General features: G+C 41.0%; 1 protein-coding gene across 1 annotated transcript in view; it reads right to left on the bottom strand.

The window, feature by feature from the left end:
- Positions 1 to 22,593, bottom strand: part of rasa3 (RAS p21 protein activator 3) — a 38,387-nt gene extending 15,794 nt beyond the window's left edge. The window contains exons 1-7 of the mRNA XM_061035806.1: positions 22,365 to 22,593; positions 8,431 to 8,548; positions 7,717 to 7,820; positions 6,644 to 6,738; positions 4,551 to 4,627; positions 196 to 276; positions 29 to 101 (exon numbers count right to left, since the gene is read on the bottom strand). Of these exons, the coding sequence (XP_060891789.1) occupies positions 29 to 101; positions 196 to 276; positions 4,551 to 4,627; positions 6,644 to 6,738; positions 7,717 to 7,820; positions 8,431 to 8,548; positions 22,365 to 22,419 (603 nt within the window). The 5' untranslated portion in view covers positions 22,420 to 22,593. The remainder of the gene's footprint in view (positions 1 to 28; positions 102 to 195; positions 277 to 4,550; positions 4,628 to 6,643; positions 6,739 to 7,716; positions 7,821 to 8,430; positions 8,549 to 22,364) is intronic.
- Between the last annotated feature and the right edge of the window lie 925 nt (positions 22,594 to 23,518).

Raw genomic sequence — 23,518 nt, 5'->3', positions numbered from 1 at the left:
AATGTAAAACAAACACAGACATATTTACCTCAAAATAGAAAACCTCCTCAAACTGGGGGTTGTTGGTTTTCCTCTTCACTTTGGTCTTCTTTGCTTCTGACCTGAAAGACGCAGACAGGCAGAGGATGTAAAATCTCATGTTCATAAGCTTCAACATGCAATGGAAATAGTTGTGTACGGTGTGTTAGATCTGACCTTGAAGGTCCTAATAAGGAGACAGCAGCGTAGGGATCACATTGGCCGTTGACGATAGGAAGGCCTTGGCACTCCAAAACTCTGAAAAGAGGCACACACACAAATTAATGAACACGAACACTGCATAGACTTGTTCACACACACATGTAACACTAATGTGGTGCTTCTTTTAACGCACCATTAGCACAATCAGATCTAGTCCCCTGCTTTACTCTGACTGCCTGGCATTGATAAATGATCAGGGCTTAAGATAAAAAAAAGAAGAAAAAAAAAAGATGAACACTACGTGGTGGAGAAAACCTAATGCAAGAAGTGCTAGCTTTACAAACGTAAAAATGGCAGCCCAAGAAACAGAAACAGAAATAGAAACAGGACAATGTGAAAGGTTGGCATGACTTCATGAGAATCAACGCCATCCATCGGCCAACACAAACAGCCGTCAATGTTCTCCTCAGGCCTCCTCTTCAGTGTAAAACAACAGGAAACTGGTTTAAATAAATTAGAGATAAGTTGCCGCTACAGAAGGCTGGTACAGTTTCGCGGATCATTTGTGGCCCGATCCATGGGGGTAGGATCCAAACAGAGCATCCAACAGCATCTGGAGCTGCTGTTAGAACTTAATCATTTTTTTTTTTCTACAAGGGTAGTTAAGGAGGAGGACGCCTGGTTTAAGGCAGCTGTCTATAAAGCGCTGCGGGAAACACTGGATAAGATAGGAATACGTCAGAAACGATGCGATATGATATGTCACACTTCATTGCCCAAGCAAAATGGATCTTGGACTCACATATACCATGTAAAGCGTCCTTGGGTCCTTTAAAAGGCACTACATAAATTTAAATTATAATCATCATCATCAGTATTATTATTATTGTTATTATTTCTGCAGTTTTTTTGAGACTTTTGAAAATATTGTTTAAAAAAAAAAAGCAACACTTTTCAATGTTAATAAACTGAAACATGAATGCAAATTGTTTAATGTTCTTAAGAGTTTTAGTTTAAAACACTCATGTGATCATAAGCTACATGCCTGTCCTTCTTCTGACAGATACAAAACATCTGGCCCATTCATACCACGGTGCACTCCTACGCTGGGAGTCTTTGCGTCTACGTTTTGGGCCGAGTTAAGAGCTCCCTGATATTTTCCCACTGTGTAAGAATTGGCCCTTGTGTTGATGTTAGGTGTGTCTGTACGTAAGAAGTGCACAAACGGAGAGCATGACAGATGAAAAGAGATGGAGGGAAGTAATTCCATTTGAGCCGTTGGCTGAGAGCTGTGCCAGTTTTAAATCCTGTGTGATCAAGCAAACTACAAACACTGAACAAAAAGCACCGTGGAGACTAAAAAAAAAAAAAATCAAGAAGCAGAAGAGTCCATGTATTATTCAGGAAAATGGACAGAATCCTGAAAAAAAGACAGTTACAGATCAGAATGCAGGGAGGGTTATCTAGAACAAGGTTTCATATCTTAACACTCAAATGTTAGTCCAGAGAAGAAGTCTTGCATCTCTGAGCGTCAAAGTGAAAGAAAACCTTTCATAGTGTTTTTTTGTTTTTTTAATCACTTTCATTTATGAATTTAAAATGTATACACAGCCATAAAGGAAGAAAATCAGTAAATAAATAAAATCTATAAAATCTATATTAAAACTGTCAATGCAATCATAATACTTTATATTCAATTAATCTTGGCCTTATATGATGGGGCGGGACAAATTATCGATACTGCAATATAACATTGTCCTGGGTCAGATGATACCATTATGGATCACTGGTGCCAGATGAAAAAATAAACAGCGGGATGAAAAAAGAAGTAGAAGACAGCAGGATGATGTCTTTCCAAGACAGTGTGACCTGCTCAAATATTTAAAAGAAGTGAATACTATCTCAAACACTATTTAATAGAATAATCTAAAGCTATCTATCTACAGTGTGTCTATGTATGTTCTTGTTTCATGGTTGTGTGATGACATCATGCTGTAAGGGGATTAGCACCCAAGCAGGACACAACACCCAGCGGGACGAATCACTTCCTGCGTGTCATGGTGATGCACAACTACTCACACCACATGGTGAATTACACTGCAAATCACAGCACTGCCCACAACTGTACTGACACACACACACACACACACACACACGCACGCACACACACACACACACACACAGGTTTTCTATTAAGGAATAAGGAGTGGGCTGGGTTAAGCATCACTAATACCAGAGTGCTTCCTGTCCAATAAGCTTGTTTATATAACCCCTGCTTGGCCTACTATCCAGCCTATTCTCTCTCTCTATCCCTCTCTCTCTCTCTCCCTGTCTCCCTCTCACTCATCACTGCTGTGGGCGCTGACATGCCAGACAGCGGTGGTGAGGCAGACTTATTTGTTTTAGTCGACATTACTCACATCAGGTTAATGGGTTGCTTCATTTTCTGCGCCCACGTCTCCTGTCAAAAACAATCTCACTCAAACAAGATGGGAAACAAATTACCACCACGGTGCCAAAATCACACACGAAAAGCAGACGTGATTATGAGTCGCTGTCGTTGTGAAAATCCTCCAAAGGTAACTGTGTTTTTGTGTGAAATGTCTAACATTTTCTGTCTGACAGCATTTGTCAATGGTTGAGGAAATTATTTCAATAATTGACTTGATGGAAAAGAAAAACATTGTTTCTCAACAACCAAGTCAAATACTGACATCAAATCATCTGAGTGATAACTCCATTGATTTTTACACACGCAATGTCTGTGTGACTGCTGTGGGAAATCTGATAGACTGACTCAAGTGTTGTCATTTAAGTGATGTCACTTGAGTCAGCCCTAATGGATCTGAAGACAACAAGCTTGAAAATGAAAAAAAGATGGCGGTGAAAAGGGAGTCCTCTGTAGCCCCACTTCTATAGATAAGCCAACACCTTGGAGCCACACTATCCACTACTAGAATAACACACCCAAAACGCGCAACTTAACTTTGGGTTGGCGAGTTGCATTGTGGGTAGTGTAGGAGCCTGCTTTGGGTTTGTTTTTCCTCATTCATTTACGTAGAAGAATGTGAAGATTTGAATTTCTCTCAGCTGGTTTGTTTGATCTGTAAAGCTGAATGGACTCAGCCTCCATCTCCCGCGTACACATGTCTTCCTAGAGAAATCTGACTAGATGACCTCCTACTCTAAGCTCCTTACCCACAATGGGAAAGAAGCCACGCTGGCTCATCATCTGACTTTACTGCTGCATGTTACAGAAGAAGAGCTCGGGAGCAAACAAGCACACACAAATGTACACACAGAATAATCCAGCCATAATCATATCATTGATCCTCTCCGAACACTAAGTTCACACACACACACCTCATGCAAAGTTTACCTCATTTTACACACACACCTCAACCCAAACAGAGACAATTTAGAAGGGCAGATTTATGAAACTTATACCACAACATACTGATTCAAACATTCAGAAACATAGTCATTGTTTAAAAAACTCTGTAACCTTCAAGTAGCCCTGTACCAGTCAAAGCTGTTGCTGGGAAACAAGCTATGCAACTTGGCGCAATTGTGAAGCATGTCACATACCAAACAGTGCTCTGACAAAAACCCTCAATTGAACCAAAAAAGGACCAGTAAAAACCTACAAAGTGATGATACAAACATATTAATAGAGTCTCTAAAATGGAAATACCCTTCAAGTGTCGATTACATTGGAAGTTATATATGAGCAAAGATCAGAGTGATTTCTACAAACAACACAAAGTTTGCTCCTGAGCATTACATTAACCAGCAGCGACATGTATCAGAAAGAGAAAGCAACACAAGTGATACAGGTTCACGGCCGGATGGAGGGTTTACAGGAACAACAGTTCATCCAGCCCGTCACATGTAGCACCAGACTATCCTCAGTGTTGTTGTGTTGTTTCTTTACATAAGTGAGGTTTGCATTAAAAGTGATGCTCTAAACGGCACTGTTCAAATTTAAGAAGGTGTGATTTTCAAAATGTTTTGCCATCTTAGTCTAGTGTTTGAGCATGCTAATTTCCTCGCTGTCACTTAACACGAAGTGTAGCTGCGGCTGATGTCTGGTTTTTTTTTCGCAGCTTTTTGGTCTTTTGGCAAGGAAAGTTTTATTTTTATAAAGATAATCATTTTTGTAACCACAGGATGTGGTCAGGAAAGTAATATGTTTTTCTACGCACATGAAATTGTGAGGTGTAGAATTGCATGAGTAACACAGTGAGTGCAAAGGCGTGTGTGTGTGTGTGTGTGTGTGTGTGTGTGTGTGTGTGTGTGTGTGTGTGTCTGTGTGTGTGTGTGTGTGTGTGTGTGTGTGTGTGTGTGTGTGTGTGTGTGTTCAGTCTCACCGTGTGGCCAGTTTGTGGTTGATGGCTCCGCTGTCTGTGATGACCTCACTTAGACGCAGCTCCAGGTGCACTTTCCCCTGCAGAAAGCAAACATATAAATAAATAGACATTTCTTATGTATACCACACAACCAGTAAAACATATAGTGGTAGTAGAGGTGGTGATATTATATATCGATTCATGGCCAGCCTGAAGACATGCTGGAGTTATTTAGCCTGGAAGTGATTGGATTAATGACATAATGACAGTGTCGTGGTGCAGCTGTCTAGAAAAGCTCCATTAATTAACAGCATCAGTATGCAAACTCACAGGCGTTTCTCTTTCTGGCCGATTCAAGCATGGGGAACAAACACACACACTTACACATGTGCACACAGGCCAAACAATGCGTCCTCTATTGAAAAGAGAAGAGAGACACTCTATCTTCCTACTTCATTTGATCCATCTCCCTCGCTTTCTCTCTTTACTCTCGTTCTCTCACACATCCTTCCTCTCCCCGGCTCCTCGGATGAATGTGTCTCTGTTTCAGATCCCTGCTCCAGGGCTACACACACCCATCTGTCTGCAGATGTTACTGTTCGCTGTGGATCTGACTGTCTGTCACTGTGTGTGTGTGTGTGTGTGTGTGTGTGTGTGTGTGTGTGTGTGTGTGTGTGTGTGTGCACATGACACTATGAACTGGGTATGTGTGTTTCTCTCTGTGACTGCATGTGTGTGTGTAACCTTGTGTGTGGGTGAGTGAGACTGTTGAATACTGAATGGAAGAAAATAATCACATGAGCATGGAACAGCTCCAAGCCTGATAACTAGACATTTTTGTAATTCATGGACAAATAGCTCGCAGTAAAAACACAATAAAAATAAAGCTTTTTTTCTACCTTTCTGAGATTTTATATTGTTCGTTAAGAAATTCACATGTGCATCCTTTAATATTTTAACTTGTTTATAAGTTGCTGGGGAAACCCAAAGGGGGTGCTATGGCATTGCATTTGGTGGAAAAATCATTTGTTATAAAAGAAAAGTCTCTAAATTCACTCAAATCAAATCCAAACGCCACAATGAGTTGTGCAAATATGCTTTCTTCCGATTTCACCATTTGACCCAAAGAACCAAGAATTAGCCATAAGTATGTGAAGCCGAGAAGACAATCACAATGTTTAAAAAAAAACAGCCAGGCTGATATCTTTTTTTTAAGGAAAGTTTAATAAAAAGGTAGAATAGACATTTAACAATAACCCCAGGGGAGTATACTCAATATTTCCAACCACAAGAAGAATGTTTTTCAAAATAAAATTAAAGCCACATTCTGCAAAACTAACAACACATGTGGTGATCAAAAGTCCCATTCACATGCACAAAACTCCTGAAAACGTCCTGAAATTTTCGAGAGGAGCTGCATGTGTGAACGCAAAAAGCAACATTTTTCACTCCAACTCTGACCAGAATTCTTCTGCCAGTCCGACAGGGATATAATAGATAGACTCCCACTGCGAGGTGCATATGTTAACAGGCAACTCAATAAATTTTCGGGGCAGGCTGTCAAAATGTTCCGGAAATTTTCAGAATTGCATGTGTTTAAATGGCTATGGTGATTTTGATCAAAGCTTTGGCTTGTCTCTATAACCCAGGATCTACAGCATGTACAGGGAAAGCCGGCCGGTGACTTTGACCCCGCAGCTCATTTGTTTCAGGTGCACACATGCTGTGTTTGTTTGGGTTCTGCCCTGGTGGAACCATGACCATGCAGAACACCATCAAACATCAATACACTTAAAGGCTGAGCTGTGTGTAAAGGTTTTTGAGATTAAAACATTTAAAATACTTTGATATATTTAAATTTCTTTATTTGCAGGAGAAATTCTAATCCGAGGAAGGGTTCAATGACAGATTTGAATATCAACAAGACACATTCTGGTCAACACCTGAAGATGGGTCTTTAAGTGAGTGCTTTGTTTAAAATTTGTGACAAAGTGTGTGTGTGTTAGTGTGTGTGTGCGCGCGTGTGCAAGCATGCATGAGTGTGTGTGTGTGTGTGTGTGTGTGTGTGTGTGTGTGTGTGTGTGTGTGTGTGTGTGTTTTCTCTGTGTACTGACCTGCACCTCTGAGTCAGCGCTGACAGGTTGAAGCTGAAACCAGGTGTCTTTGCCGTGATATTTCTGCAGGTCCTCTTTCTTCACTGCAACCTTGCCTTTACACAAACAATAGCACAGAAAGACAAATGAGCTCAAAACTTCCTGAAAAGCCTACGTGTTAGGAGGCGTTTCACACTAAAAAAAAAACCCCAGATATTCATCAATCTCTCTTATTGCATGCAGGCACCAGGTGCAGAATAACTCCCTGAGTGGCCTGAATTTGAACCAGCCATTTCTATACTGAAACTATACATTCAACCTTTCCCACACCCACACCCAGCCCCACACACACACACACCCACAAATTTAAATCACACTTTTCAGTTTGTTGTCAGTGCTCACATTCTCAGAATGACCAATCTAGAAATTTGAAAACTGACACTCCCATTAACACTGATAAAAACATCCGGCCACTAACAGACACCCAAACTTTATGATAGAAGTTTAGCTGAATGCTATATAGGGCAGAGATATCATTCAATACTTGGAGAAATATGGTTATGACCTTGTTTCCTAAAGTTAGACAAGAACACCTGTCTGACACCGCTTTGTGTCTGACAGTTAAATATGAGGCTACAGCCATAAAGGCGGGCACAATGTGGAAATTTGGGGTAAAAAGCCTTCTGGATAGCTAATATTAATTATCATATGATGACTGTTGTTTACATCTCATCTGCCATCTTCAAAAGTAACTTATGAACATCATTTTCAAGATGCCAACTAAACATGTCAAATATGGGGCATAAATACTGTCCATCTAACAGTATTGATTCGACGTCACCCAGACGTTACACTGAACACAAATTAAACAAAAGAAGAGACAAAAGTCTCTTTTGTAACTATAACAAGAAAGATCATCGTTATGTTTCATTAAGCAGGAGTCTGAAGTGCTGCTTTAGCTGGTTAAAACATCATAATACGGCAGTACGTTTTGTAAAACTTTTCAGACACTCACGACTTGATGCAGTGAAGCAGCTTCTTTAAGGTTGCAGCATTAATGTGTAGTGTGACAGATGATGGAGCTGCAAACTCACCGATACTGGAGTCCCTCCTGAAGACGTCCCTGTCAAAGATGTAGAAAGAGAGATGTCTGAAGCTACGTGGGATCTCGCAGTAGAAGTCCTCTCCATAAAACGGACTGAAGAGAGAGGGGACAAAAAGGTAAAGCGGGGTTAGAGACTCCTCTTGCCTGATCGAAATTTGGTATTTTATTTAAGATGTCAAAAGACGATAAGAATGAATGTTATGAGGAAAGGTGTTTTAGGTAAGATGAATACAATTTCCTTTAAAAAAAAAAATGGTGACTGAATGTCTTAGATAAGAAATAAAGTCTGTATGGACATTTCTGTAACATGTGTTACAGAGCAGGAAAAGTCAAAGCATCATACAGATATGAAATGTCCAGCGAATTGAAAAATGTGACCAACAATAATAAATCCATAGATCCCCCTAATCCTTTGAGCCGCTCTTCTTAAATTGATGTATGTGATATTTCCATTATTTCTCAGTGAATTTTGCTTTACTTTGAACCACATACATTGACAAAAACTCCTATGTGCCCAAAAAATGTACGTAATGGGAAAAGATTGAAAGTACTCTGAGGAAAGACAAAGTCATGTCTGTGAAAGTCTTCAATCTAAAAGGCAGCTGATTTTTAAACCAAATGAGCCTGGCAGTTTGATGTCTGAGAAAGTCAAATTTTATTTTGTATTTCCTGATTGAGTGGAGATGAGGGGCCTTGAACGTACCAAAGTGACTTCTCGATGATCTTGGTCCTGAAGACTTCTTCCTGGTCCAGGTTGACGGTGCAGTAGCAGTCCCTCATCCTGTTTGGCCCCGGGTACGGAGGGATGTTTTTTGCCTCTCCTGCGCACAATAAAAGTAGGAAAGTCAGCCGAAAGTAGAGAAAGTGAGTGTTTATTATTTGTATTCAGCAAAAGGCCTGCAAGGTCTTACTTCATTAAGAACACTTGAACGCAGCTTAAAGCTGAGTTTAAATGAAAAAAGGATTATGTAACTTTACACCTGTAGTACAGTGGATAACCTGACAGCTTGTGTAAAGAGATTAGGTCAGCAAGGTGTCAGAAATACTAAGCTGATTTTTCAGAAACAAACACTAATTATACCTTAACCTTCAAAACAGCATGTGGACACAGCTTCCTTCAGTGTGTGTGTGTGTGTTTGTGTTTGTGTGTCTGACCATGTTGTCAGATCTGAGAATGAAAGAATCTGCGTGGGACATTTCCTGAATCCTGCTGAAGCTCAATGTGTTCATCAAACATGTGTGACAGATAGCACTCCCTTTCACAGGAATGTGGCCCAACCACCCACCGAGACATTAACACACACACACACACACACACACACACACAAACAAACACAAACACACAAACACACACACACACACACACACACACACACACACACACACACACACACACACACACACACACACACACACACACACACACACACACAAACACAAACACACACACACACACACAGGTGGTGCTACAGTCCTCCCTCAGGAGCAATACATCCTCCTTTATGAAGCCAATGATCCATGCTAGTCAAGTCTCTGTTTCTTATTGTCTCTTTTCTTCGCCCTAGGGACCCTGAGGACTACGTGGTCTATGGTTACACGCGTCATGGTCACTACAGCGCTCCATTATCTGCACAGGAATCAGATGCTGCTGCTCAGCCGACAAGCGGTGAAATGGCAAATCTGGATTTCTGGCTTTAAATGAATGAGTGCTTCACTTAATCTTTGGCTTTACTTTTTGCCTTTGACCCAATTAAACTAAGATATATTCAATATGTTGACTTCTTACAGTAAATTGTTAGTTATAAGCTATGAGGCGAAGCCCTTTTGGTTTGTAATGCTTAAAAATAACTTTCAAAAAAACAGCCGATCATCATTTCTCCAGCCTCTTAAAAAGAACAAAAGCTTCTCCTGCAGCACAAGGAAAAAGTTTAAATAGATGCAGCAGGAGTCTTGAGCAGAACACAAGGCTTTTTAAACACACTGCAGTGCTTACAAACCCGGAATAGAGGAAGAGGAGAGTGTTGACATTTGGAGAAACACAAAACAGATATCCACCTTCTCTGAAAATCTTTGTTTTTTTTCCTGCTGCCTCAAATTAACACCTTCAGAATTCAAACACTGAGAGGGATATACTTAAGGAGAAGAAGGCTGGTGTTGCAAAAACTGAAAATATATGATGTGGCAACACTGACAGGAGGTGAGTAATCATATTAATCATGTAGCCTTCACTTACATGCAGTGACACTGTTTATAAAAAAAACCCTGTGATTTACCTCTGCATTACTATGTTTGTACCATAGACTGTAAATGAACATGGATAAAGCCTGACGGACGTCACCCATTGGTTTTACGAAGGGCTATTATAGAATCCCAGTTACCATATTGGAAATGCTAACTCTGTCAAACTTTCAGTCAACCTAACAACAAGCAGAGAACTGAGTCCCGCCTCAGGTCTCCTGACAAATCGCTACAACCAAGCCGCTTGTAGTCAGATCGGTCACACCCATCATAACTCATTTCTTTCATAAATCAAAACAGGTTCACCTGAGGTTTCTGCTTGGTGCATGTACACGTCTGTATATGCTAATTTTGTGCATTAAAGCTATGCGCAATTATACTAGCACTTTACATAAAAGTGCATTTTACGCCAGCTCTTTCTAATGGTGTGAAATACATCAGCACTTTGCCTTCCGCCTCCTTATGCAACATCTTATCTTCTCTGACGATCACTACAGTCTTATTCCTGGTTGGTCTATGCAAAATAGTATAGCCACCTTTTGTATTGTTATATGTTTGTCTAGGTCGACTTCTGTACAGTTTGTGTTGTTGTTTGCGTTCTGCTTGTTGTTGTGCTGCCTGTGTTTTGTGAGGTCAACCAGCTGGGGGACCACAGATGGAAATAAGACTTTGGCTAATCTGGCATATTTACATGTTTATGTATGTAATGTATTAATGAACTCTAATGAACGAATTTCAGATCAATGAATCCATACATTTACACACAGGCAGCTTTGCCAATAGCACTGAAATGTCAGTTTTTAAAGGAATGATTATCTATATTTTTCTACATACAACAAGCATCATATAACCTCCACAACTAAAGGTTCGCTCCTACTGTCCAGAATGTTTTATGTTCCCCCCCCCCCCGACCATGTTGGAAATGAAAAGTATTTATAGTTGTTCCAGATGGATTCACTGGAACATTGGAGTAAAAAGGCGGAAGTGATTAATGTTTAAATACAGGGCTGACCCTGCACATTTTTAGACTCTCCTGGAAGGAAATAATAGTGTTTCCCTCTGCCATCCAGCCTGTGACACAAAGTAAAACATTGTTGTCGCTTAAACATATTTGAGTTTTGACATCTAAAAGGATTAAAAAATATACATATTCTGAGAGATTCCTCTGCTCTGGTTTGTTTTGTTGTTACTTGAGATTCTGTCATTTCTTTTGAATACGTGCAAAGAAAGTAGTCACATAGACAAATGTCTGAACCTTGAGTCCATAATTCCCTCTGGAGGATAAATATAAAACCATGCTGAGACAAACAGACGATTAAGTGCCCTCTGTGGGGTTTGTAATGCAACACGCTGTTATGACGGCTCCTCTGGAGGCTTATTCATCTAGCGTGTAGATCATTAGACCAACAGCTCACCATAACAAAATTCATTCACAAGTTAAAGAGACACGTGAGCTCTGAAAGATGAGACACGATATGCTGGCTAAATGTGTTGTTAGAGATTCCAGCTCGGTCTGTGTTTATGTGTCGAGCAGAGTGATGACGTAAGCCTCTCTTATCTTTGTCTTTATCCCCTTTCCTTCCCACTGTTATTAGATCCTCCTCCTGTCTCCTCTTCACCTCACCTTCTCTCTCATTTACTCTCCTCCTGCATTTATTTTTCTCCTGCGCTCGTCCTCATTCACCCCTCGCTCCCAAGTTCAGTTCAGTTCAGTTCAGTCCAGTCCCTCTCTAGTTCATCATCTTTAAGGACCAATGATTGGATTGAACCATCCGGCTCATCCGAGTAATAAAAGATAATCATAGGATTAGCACGGCTTTCTCAGGTGTGTTGCATGTGTTTGTTTAAGGACTTAACATGCAACGTACATTAAAAAAAAACGGTGTGCCAAAATCAGCAACCGTAGAGCTCAAAACATCTACAAAAAAGGCATGTTTACTCATAAATGCTGCATTTCTTTTTATGTTTGTTGCATTACCTCCAACCTCTCTTCAAACCTTCTTGGAGTGACGACTGTATTTTTTCAGCAACTGGAGGTTTCAACTGACGTCAATACAGCATGAAAATCAACTTGCAGAGACTTGAAACATGCACGAGATAAGTCATCCTTCCTGAACCTCTCATCCTCTTCACTTCTTTATTTTTGTAATTGATGTGTGGTAAGTAACGCAGGTGAAAGGTTCTCTGTGAAGGTGAATCATCAGTGCAAATAAGAAACTTCAACACCTCGAGTTGTTGGTGCTATCTCAGGCGAGTGATGAGTCAACAAAACATCAAATGTCTAGGGGCAGTAATGGAATTAGTGACTCAATCTTACATTTTTACAAATGCACACCTCACTGAGTGTGCACATTATCACGAATGAACTCTGTGCCATGAGCACCTGAACGCATCACTTGGGTAGTCCTCGGAAAAACGGTTGCTTCCAACTATTAAGTAATGTACTAAGACAATAACTTTTTATTTCAAACATTATTAATGCATTGATTTTTGATCAATTCCAAATATGCAAATAACATTTTTTATGAGCTATGTTTAGTCCTGCACAGTTTGAACACACCGTAGTGCTATGATGTTGAATGGTAAAGGGATGCAGATCTCATTGTTGTGACTGCATGAAAAAATGTAATTTTTCAATTACATTTATATATGACGGTTTGTTATGTATAACTAGTGTTTTACTAAAATGTGACAAAAGCACGTCTTGTATTGCTTACAATAAAAAATTAGTAACATTATACTGAACTGTTTTCGATGTTTTGTGATATATATGCTAATGCTAACTAAAGGCCAAAACATATAGAGCTATTCTGACTGCCTTACCATTCAAAAATAACACTATTGTGACACATAAAGGGATCTACAACGAATGTTTGATGCCGTGTTTCATGCTAATTTGAGGTCAATTTTCATAGTGAATAATGACTGTGTCCTAAGCAGCATTGACCACATCATTAGCATAGCTACATGAGTTGTTAAGAAGCTTCCCCTGAGAGTTTCTCAGGGGAAGTTTAGGACAGCAGTGAGGGCGGAGAAGACAAGTTTCACTTTTGAAAACAGGCCGATATGTTCCCTTGTTTGTTGTGCATGGCCTTATTTTGCCTGTGTGCTTCGTTATTGTCAAAATGTTTATGCTGCTCTCTATACCTGCCTGTTAAACAAGTAATGTACAACGTGTGATGTGTGTGTATACATTGTGTATGTTTGATGGGGACAAAGAGAAAGCCTTAGCCTCTCCAGTAACCTCCAATTCAACACATAAGGATTAAAGACTTTATTATAAAACCACAGTCTGTAATCCTCTGTCTCAACCTGCCTATCATTCTCTCTGACTTTACGGTCCCTGAGGTTTCTCTTTTAGCTCTTTGTCTGAACACCACCTTTTTTTTTTCTGTCATCCGTGTAGAGCTTCTATGGATTTCGATTTCTTATTAAAAATGTGCTTCAACCCCATTCTACTTTCCTCTTTTTTTTTTGTTCATTTCCCCCTTTTTTCATTCAAGAAAAAAAAAAACACCTCTTTACTTTCTCCACTCCAGAGGGGTGCATTTTCCCTTTTTGAGATTTAAAAAAGGCAAGAAGTATAAACAACAACAACAACAACAGCAGCAGCAGCTCTCTCTTTTCATTGTGCACCGCTGCAGCTGCCCGTGGAGAATATCTTGCTTCAGTATCACGGGAAAACACACAGTGAAAAGACACACACTCTTGCACGTGTGTGTGTGTGTGTGTGTGTGTGTGTGTGTGTGTGTGCTGTGGGTCGGAACGCAAAACATGGGGGCGTTCAGCAGACTTGCGGGGAAATAATGGTGACAGGAACACAGCGCAGAGTTCAAAGTGAATCCGAACTGATAGACAAATCCAAAAAGGTTGAACTCCGCCTCATACCCGCGGAGGAAAGTGACAAGAAGGAGGAAGAAATTAGGAAGCCCAAGTGTTTGAAATAGCGTAATGGAGTCAGTGAATGTGTAGCTTTGTTCCTCTTTCTCCCATGTTGGCTGGTTTCAGTTGGCCACACTCGTGCGTACAGTTACAGAGGCACCGCTGCTCTCGTTTTTCTAATAGTCTCTGACATGAAAACACTCGAGGATACACAGGCGCGAATGCTTTCAGTGGCTGTTTGGCCTGTCAAACACAGGCTTTAAGGATAGGAAAGGAGGAGGGGGCCACTGAGAAAAACACAAGCAGTGTACTCAATCAAGGGAGAGAGAGAGAGAGAGAGAGAGAGAGAGAGAGAAGTCAGTCAGATAGAAAACTGGAGAGTGGTTCGCTCTGGAGGAGAAAGCTACAACAGGAAATGAGATGAGGAGAAAGGAATTTCGACTGGATCCAAGATGTAGTTTAAAAGCAGCGAACAACCCAGTTACCCCTGAGTGCTGAGTGTGTGTGTGTCTGTGGGAGTGTGTAAGACAGATAGAGAGAGAGAGAGAGAGAGAGAGAGAGAGAGAGAGAGAGAGAGAGCGAGATGGTCGTGAGAATGAAAAGAAAGAAAATGAAACTTGTACGATGGCAATTTATTACCCCACAGATAATACTCAGTTCCTCTTATACTCCCATGTAAAGGGTAAAAAGTGAACCAAAACTGTAAGTCATTGGTGTCCGTCTGAAGATGACTAAACATTAACACACGCACACACAGCGGCTTTGATCCCAAATTAAGCATTCCTTGATGACTGAAACTAGGGCTTAAATTTGATCACGATGGCTTTCTCTACAAACGTTTTAACTCTTTTAAAAAAGCGAGAATTAAAAACACATAACATTTGAACTATTGTTCAGAAGTCAAGTTCTAAAGGGTTTCTTCATAATTATGAGGCACTGGTGAGAGAAATCCATCGAAGCAACACTGGATAATAAGCAGCACACACACACAACAAGACATACTGACTCTATAACTATGGGCCAAACTCCAAAACCCTGAAATTCCAAACGTCACCCTCAACTACTTACACGTCAGTCAAACATGATTTTACATTGAGATTCCCCTGCAGCGGCATAATGGAGCCATCACTCTGCATTTTGTACCTACAACCTCCACTACCTCTTCATTAAGCCCCACAACGGCATAATGTTGGAGTCCCAGTGTGTGATTTGTTCATCGGGTTAGCAGAAGCAGGAGATATGCCGGGTATACAACATACATATATTCCCATACATATACACTCAGACACATCGCACGGCGTTGTTCTGTCTCTGATATTTACAGTGATGCCATTTTGTCAACATTAAGACTTTGATGCCGTCTCAGCAATTGTATGACTTCGCCCCATCAGTCTGCCTTTCATGACGTTTACATTCATGGTGAGGAGTAACAGACGAGATGTCTCGTCTTGAATGGGCGGGGGAGACATTGCCCTATGGACAAATACAAAAACAAAATACTTTCATACAATGGGGGAAAAAAACAGAAAACGTGAATATGAAACCTTTTTAAGTCCTGCATGGGTCCATGGAAATACGACTGTCTGGATAATCAAAAGAAGCCAGATATCAGATGAGGACTCAAAGACCTGCATCAGGCCTTTTACTGTTAACAACACCATGCGGCAAGGGACTGTATGGACCAAGACACACACACAAGTGCACATTCCTGTTGGTTTACTTTGTAATGCGAACACCATATTTCTAATGTTTTCTACAGCGGGAATGTTGAAGCAGATGTCAAATCTAGTCTGGAGGGTTTTTGTATCAGATCATTCTTAAACTCAGGCCTGAAAACAATTTTCAGGATAAACCTCACAATTATCTGCTTTAACTTAAGACCAAACCCATAATACCCACTAATGACAACAACTGGGCTGAACTGTCTTCAAGTCGCAAAAGACAACACCGATAACAGCACTCGGGTTACCTGATGTTTATGTGTAAAAAGTGTTGGAACGCCCCTTTAAAGTAGATGATAACAATCAATATAACTTAAGATGATTGGCCCTTGTACAAGGCAATAGTCAGCCAATTAACATGACAACACTGAACTGAATACCATGATCTAATCACTATCTTTGAAGTAAACATGTAGAATGTCAGTTCCACTGTTATGTAAGACAGTGACATTGTTTCCCAACTGCAGTGCAGTCCACTCCTGCACTGTCCACATGCACGTCACTGAAGACACCGTTTCAGGAGCTGTAAGCGGAGAACGATGGGTGATAAAAAAACAAACATCAAACATTTAACAGCATACATCCTCTAAATGTTTGATAGAACAGACCAAGTTTGGGTTGAGTGATGTCATCTAAGCAAGCTGAAGATTTTTTAAAAATGTTTACCCTATTTGACAACATGCCACACACACTGACTCTGCTTTTTTCTTACTCGACTAACGTGACATACTTTGTCCTTGATGCTGAGCGACACATTCAAGAAGGTTTTTTAACATCAAGTGGTAGTGTAGTATGTGCAGCATGTTATCATCACTCCAAAACTGACTTTTGTTTAAAATCTTGAATGCAATTTAAATAAATGTTTCAATTATGAGTCAGCTATCAGTACGTGTATTATTTATTGACTGCTAAATGATTCAGCACAATCCAACCAGTTCAAATATGAAAGATGAAACACTGGACCCTCCTCAGATGAATCTAAACACGTAATTATCCCCGTGTAAATGACGAACACGCTCAATTTATCGTCCAATTTAACTTTTTAAATGCAACGCAGCTTGTCTCAAATTGCCCCCCCATTATACATGTACCCACACTGAAACCAGCCGAGCTGTTCACATGAGCTGAGCTGTTTCCACACGACCACAACAGTAGATGGAGCAGCATGAGGTCAATCATCATGGGGGAATAAAAACAAGAGTTTACAGTTAAGGTGTTTTTTTCTTCTTCTTCTCGGTTTTGCACACCACAGTGTGTGATAAACCAACATTCAGTTACTCATCAAACTCTCTGCGTATCTAGAGTGAGCCTGCCTGCAGCTAATGTTCAAACACATTGGTTAGTCTCAATGGAAAAGTTGAGTAAAAACACAAATACATAACCACAAACATGCACACAAAAAAGGGCGTGTGCAGTACAGTTATGCGGTGCAGGGAAAAAAAACATACGCTCGAAAACCAGGTCTCGTTAGAAATGTTCATTCAGGATGTGAATGAAGAGGATCGGGTTAAAAACCTCAACACTTCCTTCAGCTTACATGTTAATACACACATTTCACAAAATACTCTGTTTTATTACTTCTGTGTGAACAGTTAAATGTAAGAATGTAAAATGAGGACAACTCTCTCCTTCATGCATATACTCTCAATCTTTGTGTTCACGGGTGGTGAGAAGATACACTGTCTGTTGCAAGCACAGGAAGGGAGAGAAGTTTGGTGTACTGTGTGTGTGTGTGTGTGTGTGTGTGTGTGTGTGTGTGTGTGTGTGTGTGTGTGTGTGTGTGTGTGTGTGAGTGTGGCAAGGTGACATTGTCTGTGTTACCAGACGAGAGTAACACTGTTGCGAAATCTGATTTAATCAGTGTGCGTGTGTGAACGCCTCATGACTATTTCCTGTGAAAGTCTTTTTCGCAAGAATTTCAAGATTCTCAATGTATCAGCTGCTGAAGGTCCAGTAGGGGGGAAAAAAGCTACATTTTTGATCACCTTTAAGCTACTGTGAGGACAAAGCTAACGCTAGCATTCAACCGCTGCATGGCCAATATAAATTCAGCATTTTATAAGCTAGCAGGTACATTTCTAGCTGACAATACATTGGCTAGGTAGCTTTGCTGTTCCTGTTGTCTCCTGTGACTTTACCAAACAGTAGTATTAGCCACTTCAATACTTAAGTTATCATAAGTCGGACCATAAATGCTACTGATAGCTGTTTTCTGACTGTAGCCTGACTGTGTTAGCTAAAATGTTGTGTTAGTTTGAAACATGGGCCCGTGTTCCTCTTCTGCAGATTATCAGATTTTCTTTGCAGTTGCTGATAAATGAAGAAGCAGTGAGATTTGATGTGTAAGATAGACTAATTGTGTAACGTTACAGCCTGGAGCAAAGGCCTACGACAAACAACACTTGAGCTTTCCACCCTGAGCGTGACGTCTGATGAAAAATTGCCGCCGTAATAATAAGTGCAGTCGTAACCCGATCCTGGCACTGCTTTCTTTTCCCCCCCGTTTCTGGTGAATGTGTTCACACTATTGTCAGTCAGTTGGGTTATCCAAGCGAGGAGTCCACACTCGGGGGTGGCATTTGAAGGACATCCTGAAGGAGTGGCACTCTCCGGTCATTTACCAAGCATGCTGGCCTTCCCCGCAATTCCTAGTACTGTGTTCGCCGTTAGTGAGGGCTAGTGAAGCTGCTGCACCCTGCCCGGATTATTCCACCTGCCTGAAGTTGCCTTGACCGAAACACTCTCTGAGTCTAAACAGACAACACACATGTTTACAGCAAACTACACTTCCCCGAAAGCCGCCTTCTAGGACGAAATGAAGACATAGGCTAACATACTGTACATGCCTTCAGTGTACACATCAGTGGTGACGTCGAAGCTTCTTAACCCACACACGTCTTAAGAACATCGTGTTATCATAGCCTCACGAGGATTGTTATTCTTCTCAACAACTTAAATGGATCCTGAGCCCTTCACCCAAAGACAACACAAGCTGGAGTGCTCGACACACACACACACACACACGTGTTCCTGCCCTCATTCTCTTCATCGTTCCATGTCTCCTGTTCAGTCTGGACAGGAGGAAGTTTGGGAACCTCTGTTGGCCAGCTGTCAAGGCGGGGAGGGGGGAGGGGGGCTTTTCCTGACCAGGCCCGAGTCAGCATAGCCTGAGCTGCCTGAATTTCCTCGACCTCCAACACTTCACCTCCTCGACACAATTTGTATTATCTGCTGTTTTTTTTTTCTCACTGTGGCCCATTCAGTCAATTCTTTTTTTATACATCCATAGTCACTCTCGTATTGTTGCGATCTAATCACATTTTTTGGTTGTTGTTGTTGTTTGGGTTCTGATGCTTTGTCGCTTATGAATGCTTCTGCACGTGTCAAAGCAAGTACTAATAAAGTTATTATTATATTAATGTTTGTATTAATAAATATCAACACAGTGCTCCTGGAACACTTGAAATCCGCAGCCGTGCAGGTTGAGAAGCTTGTGAGGATAACTTAGGATCAAAAGACTGTGTGTAATGGAGAGAGGTCTATGGACCTTATAAGCTCCTGTAAGCTTATTGTTTAGGCTTCAAGCTCCTTATCATCACTTTTTTTTAAATTCAGCGTCAATGCGATTCAATGTCCAAAAACGATTGTTGATATCTCAGGGCTGATTTATTCAAATATTTCACCAACATCCAGTCTGACCATTTCAACTTTTTGAAGCTTGAGTGTCTCAGCTAGAATATAAAATGTTGTTGAATGCATTTTTGTCCTTAAGAGACACTTTTTTTTTCCTGACATATTTTAAACCCTGCATGTTTGTTTTTTTTACATGCTAGCTTGAAGAATCTCCATGACTTCCTTTGTGGGTACATTGTTAGGTTTTGTGAGGCATGAACGCCCATAACTCTTGTTCATGCTGCTAGTGGTCATAAGCTGCTCTGGCTACTTTTACATTTTGTGGATTTGAGCAAAGATAGGTTCCACAATAGCTTGTATCACAGTAGGAATTTAGACGTTAAAGTAAGTGGTGATTCACATTTCTTTGAAGGATAATAGAGTAATATAAACAATTCTGATATGGTTAAATGCATTTGTCATACTCGCAGTGGCAGAGCAGTCAAATGCACATATGTTGTTGTTAATTAGAGCAAAATCCCGACTCCAGCTGTGCCACAGAGAGTTCCTCGTCTTTCTGAGCGCTGACAGGGACATAGTTGGTGACAGATGAAGCACAGCCCGCTGCTGTATGTGAGACACCACCTCTGTCCCCTCGCTCTGCGACGCACCACATCTGCTTTGCATTAGCTTGTTGCCATGCAGGAAAAAACACAATCCTTTTTGTAGTCTATTCCAACCAATCAGGAAGTGAATTGGGGGTAGTTTCCTGTTTCCTGTGTTCCTCTTACAGCACAGACTCAGGCCCAGTAGTCCTGTTCGGTTTCCGAAAATCATGTGTTCCTCCAGGAAACCGAGAGGAGTCATAACCAAAACAATCATAAGTCCCCTCTCTCTCTCTTTATTCTCTTTGCTCTACAAATATGTGGCCGATTCTCAGCTCTGAGTCACAAGCCGGCCGCGGTCGCTTGCCAAAGGACAAGACTTTGATGAAAACAATGTGATGCAAGTGTTACACCGGGATTACCGAGAGAAGAGCTCCGTGGGGAGCAGACTGACAGCGAGTGTGGCTGCTGCTAGGTAACGACACGGTTTGAACTCTACTGCTGTCACTGTGCAAGAAGAACAGGAAGGCTGAGGAGTCAACGCTGGGCAGTGATGACATCATAAACGTTCTTCATGATTATCAGTTACCAGTAATTACCAAGTCAGGACAATCATAAAGCTATAATTGTTATCACAACGTCATTAAGCCAATGGAGGAATCTGTAGTACACAATTATGCATCATCGGCACTTTTCATTAAGTACATTTTGTTCATAAAACTATAGAATTTTGACGTCATTATAACAGACGTAATTTTTATACGTAAAGAGAGTAAATGCAAAAGTGTGGTACTGCTATTTTTTTTACTTTTGTAAAGGATGTGAATACTCCCTGAAGTGGATTCTTTGACACAGTCATCAGTGGGGCTTGTATCAAGAGGAAAGACGTCTGTCATGCGGTCATTAAGTTTTCATTGACAGTCTCAACGCTGACTGATTGTTCATTCAGAAAGTGCAGCAATATGACGAGGCCTTTCTGATTCAACACCGCAACTCTCTCCGGAGTTTCAGGTCTAAACATGATATCTCTCCAGCTGTTTCCTGGGGATGCCGCGGCCAATTTGAACAGCAGGTAAGGAGCTTAAAAACACAGCTTAACATTTTACACCAGCTCAACTGGAAGAGGCTCCACTGGAGTGTTTTTGTGTAATGCCGGCTGGCATCATCAGACGGCCCCACAGCTTGTTTGTTTGTGTGTGTGTGTGTGTGTGTGTGTGTGTGTGTGTGTGTGTGTCTGTGTGTGTGTTTGTGTTTGTTGTGTCAAATATTTTGTTTTTCCGCTGCTCATCCCTTCTGTCGCATGTTTGGAGTCAAAACAAACCAGACAGCACAGTCAGTCAGTCAGTCAGGATGGGTCGGGTGCCTGATGTCAGTAAAAACATCCAACACTGACCCTTTAGATAACAGCTATAGAGCAGGCAGACCAAGTCACTGCTGGCTTTAAATGATATGATATTACACGGGACAAATATGAACAATATATATCTTTCTCCAACAAAATAACCACAGAAACGTTTACTGAAACAAATACAAATACATTTGACAAAACATTCTAAAACAGATTTGCAGCTTCAACAGAGTTTGGTATCATCCAAAATATGTTCCTTCTTGACTGTTTATCATATGAAGCACATTATTTGAAGGGTTATTGCATGGTAAACTTTTATCTGAAATCGTGTGCACAAATTGAATCAGTTACTCAAAAAAGAAAACAATCTGGCCAGAGTGTCTGTCGATTTCTTCCCCTTAGTATTCTCATTATTATTATTATTATTCGTTTATATTCATTAGATTAATGTGGTTAGATAACCCACACTAGCCTATAACATAATTGCGACACTTCAACTCAAGATGTGGAAAATTCATTTCTTCCATTTCATTCTGATTAACTCCTTGACAGTCATGCCATTTTCTGAATTGCATGAAACCGCTTGTCCTCCAATGCACACTGCACTCAGCCTCCTCATGGCTCCATTCACAAGATATGCATGCACCACATGCCTGCTACAACCAAGAGTACCCACAGGGGACCAGCAAGATATCTAAATATAGAAATCTGGGCTAACAATCAATAGCTAGACAGTTAAGCATGAAGCTGTAAGGAAGAGGGGGGGGGGGGGGGGGTGGTATTGTGAGAAGGAAGAGGGGGATAACATTACTGAATCGATGGTTCAGCTTAGGTGTAATAAAGGCTTTATATGATGTGAAGTAACTAGAAAAAAAAAACATCTGTCAATGTGCAGCCGTGAAGCCTTTATGTCGCACAGACTACTGAAAATCAGACAGTCTGTTCAGATCATGTAGGCTAGAGCTGGCTTCTTATGCCAGCTGCCAAATTCCCACAATTTCCCATAAGGCTTTGAATTACCCCCCCCCCCCCCCCCTTACATTTTAAATCTAACAATTTTCAGCTCACACTCCATGCTCTGAAAGGGGAGAAAAAAAGCGTGATTTGAATATCAATAACAGCAGGAACAAGACAGACCAGTCCTCCTCCAGTTTTCACTGACTGCCTGGCCCGTTAATATGGAGCCATCCATTGAGGCGCTCAGACTGGGGGTAGGGATTTTTCTCCTTACCTATTTTTATTTTAACGCTCTGGAAAACCCGCAGACCTTCCTCTTCTACCGCCATGCTTCCCCCCCGTGGCTCTTTTCCCTTTTGACGACTAGATAAAGACAGTCCACCACGGTGCTCGGTTCTGGCCTCTCCAGCGCGCGGATAATCCAGAGGTTTTGCTCATCTATGCTCTCCGGACAGTTCTCATACTCCAGTCCGACCAGTGCTGCTGCTGCTGCTGCTGCTGGCTGGCTCACTGGCTGGTTAAAAACAGGCGAGCAGATCCAGCATTCAGTCCCAGCAGCAGCAGCAAGAGCAGAGCTGGGGGGGGGGGGGGGGGGGGGCGTGACTCCAAAGACACCGTCCCCTAATTCTGTATGCAGGGTGATACGTGCCACCGTGTGGAGGAAGTGGTGTCATTAAGAAAACCGATGACTGCCAGAGTCCTCCCCTCTGCTCCAGACATACAAGAGTATAATGAAGTTTAACATAATTCACTTAGTCTACATACCAAAAGTGCAAGTTTTAATTTAGTTAGGTTTACATCTCATAAATGCTCTGAGATTGAAAGCCGCCTCAAGATCTTTGAATGGCTTTTATCTGTTGAAATGACTGAGGTCATAATGTTTGATCAGCCCAGTATGCTCAATTTATTTTCTTGTCTAGCTGCACATATTGACCAGAACTTGTATATCAATGGGATATACTTTTTTTTTGTTAAAATAAAACATTAAAAAAAACATTCTAGTACTGTTCCCTTGCACACAAATTACCACCAATCACCCTGTCAAAAAGTCCAAAGACTGAATGTATTAAGCCTCTGTTCCAACTCATGTTTCCATCCCCCAATCCTACATTACCCATTTTGATTATAATCAACCATTAACATTATTAGGGAAACTAGCAACAAGGCCAGCGTTATGTGGACATCATGTGATCTGAAAAACCAACATCACCTCAAGAGCAAGACAGACTTTGTAATGTTACAATTTGACTGACGTAGTATATTTTCTGCACAGTACACCTTACCAGTAAAGCTGATTCTGATTCAACTCCATGCATTCACATTTCCTTTTAACACATACACTGTGATTACTGAAATAGCCATACTTATCTGGAGCCTCTCTGATAGAGAAAAGTCTCTTTTTTCCCCTGGTACTTATCTCACTCACTG

Source organism: Labrus mixtus, chromosome 1 (genome assembly GCF_963584025.1).
Source record: "Labrus mixtus chromosome 1, fLabMix1.1, whole genome shotgun sequence".
Taxonomy (NCBI): domain Eukaryota; kingdom Metazoa; phylum Chordata; class Actinopteri; order Labriformes; family Labridae; genus Labrus; species Labrus mixtus.
This window is presented reverse-complemented; position numbering and strand designations above follow the sequence as displayed.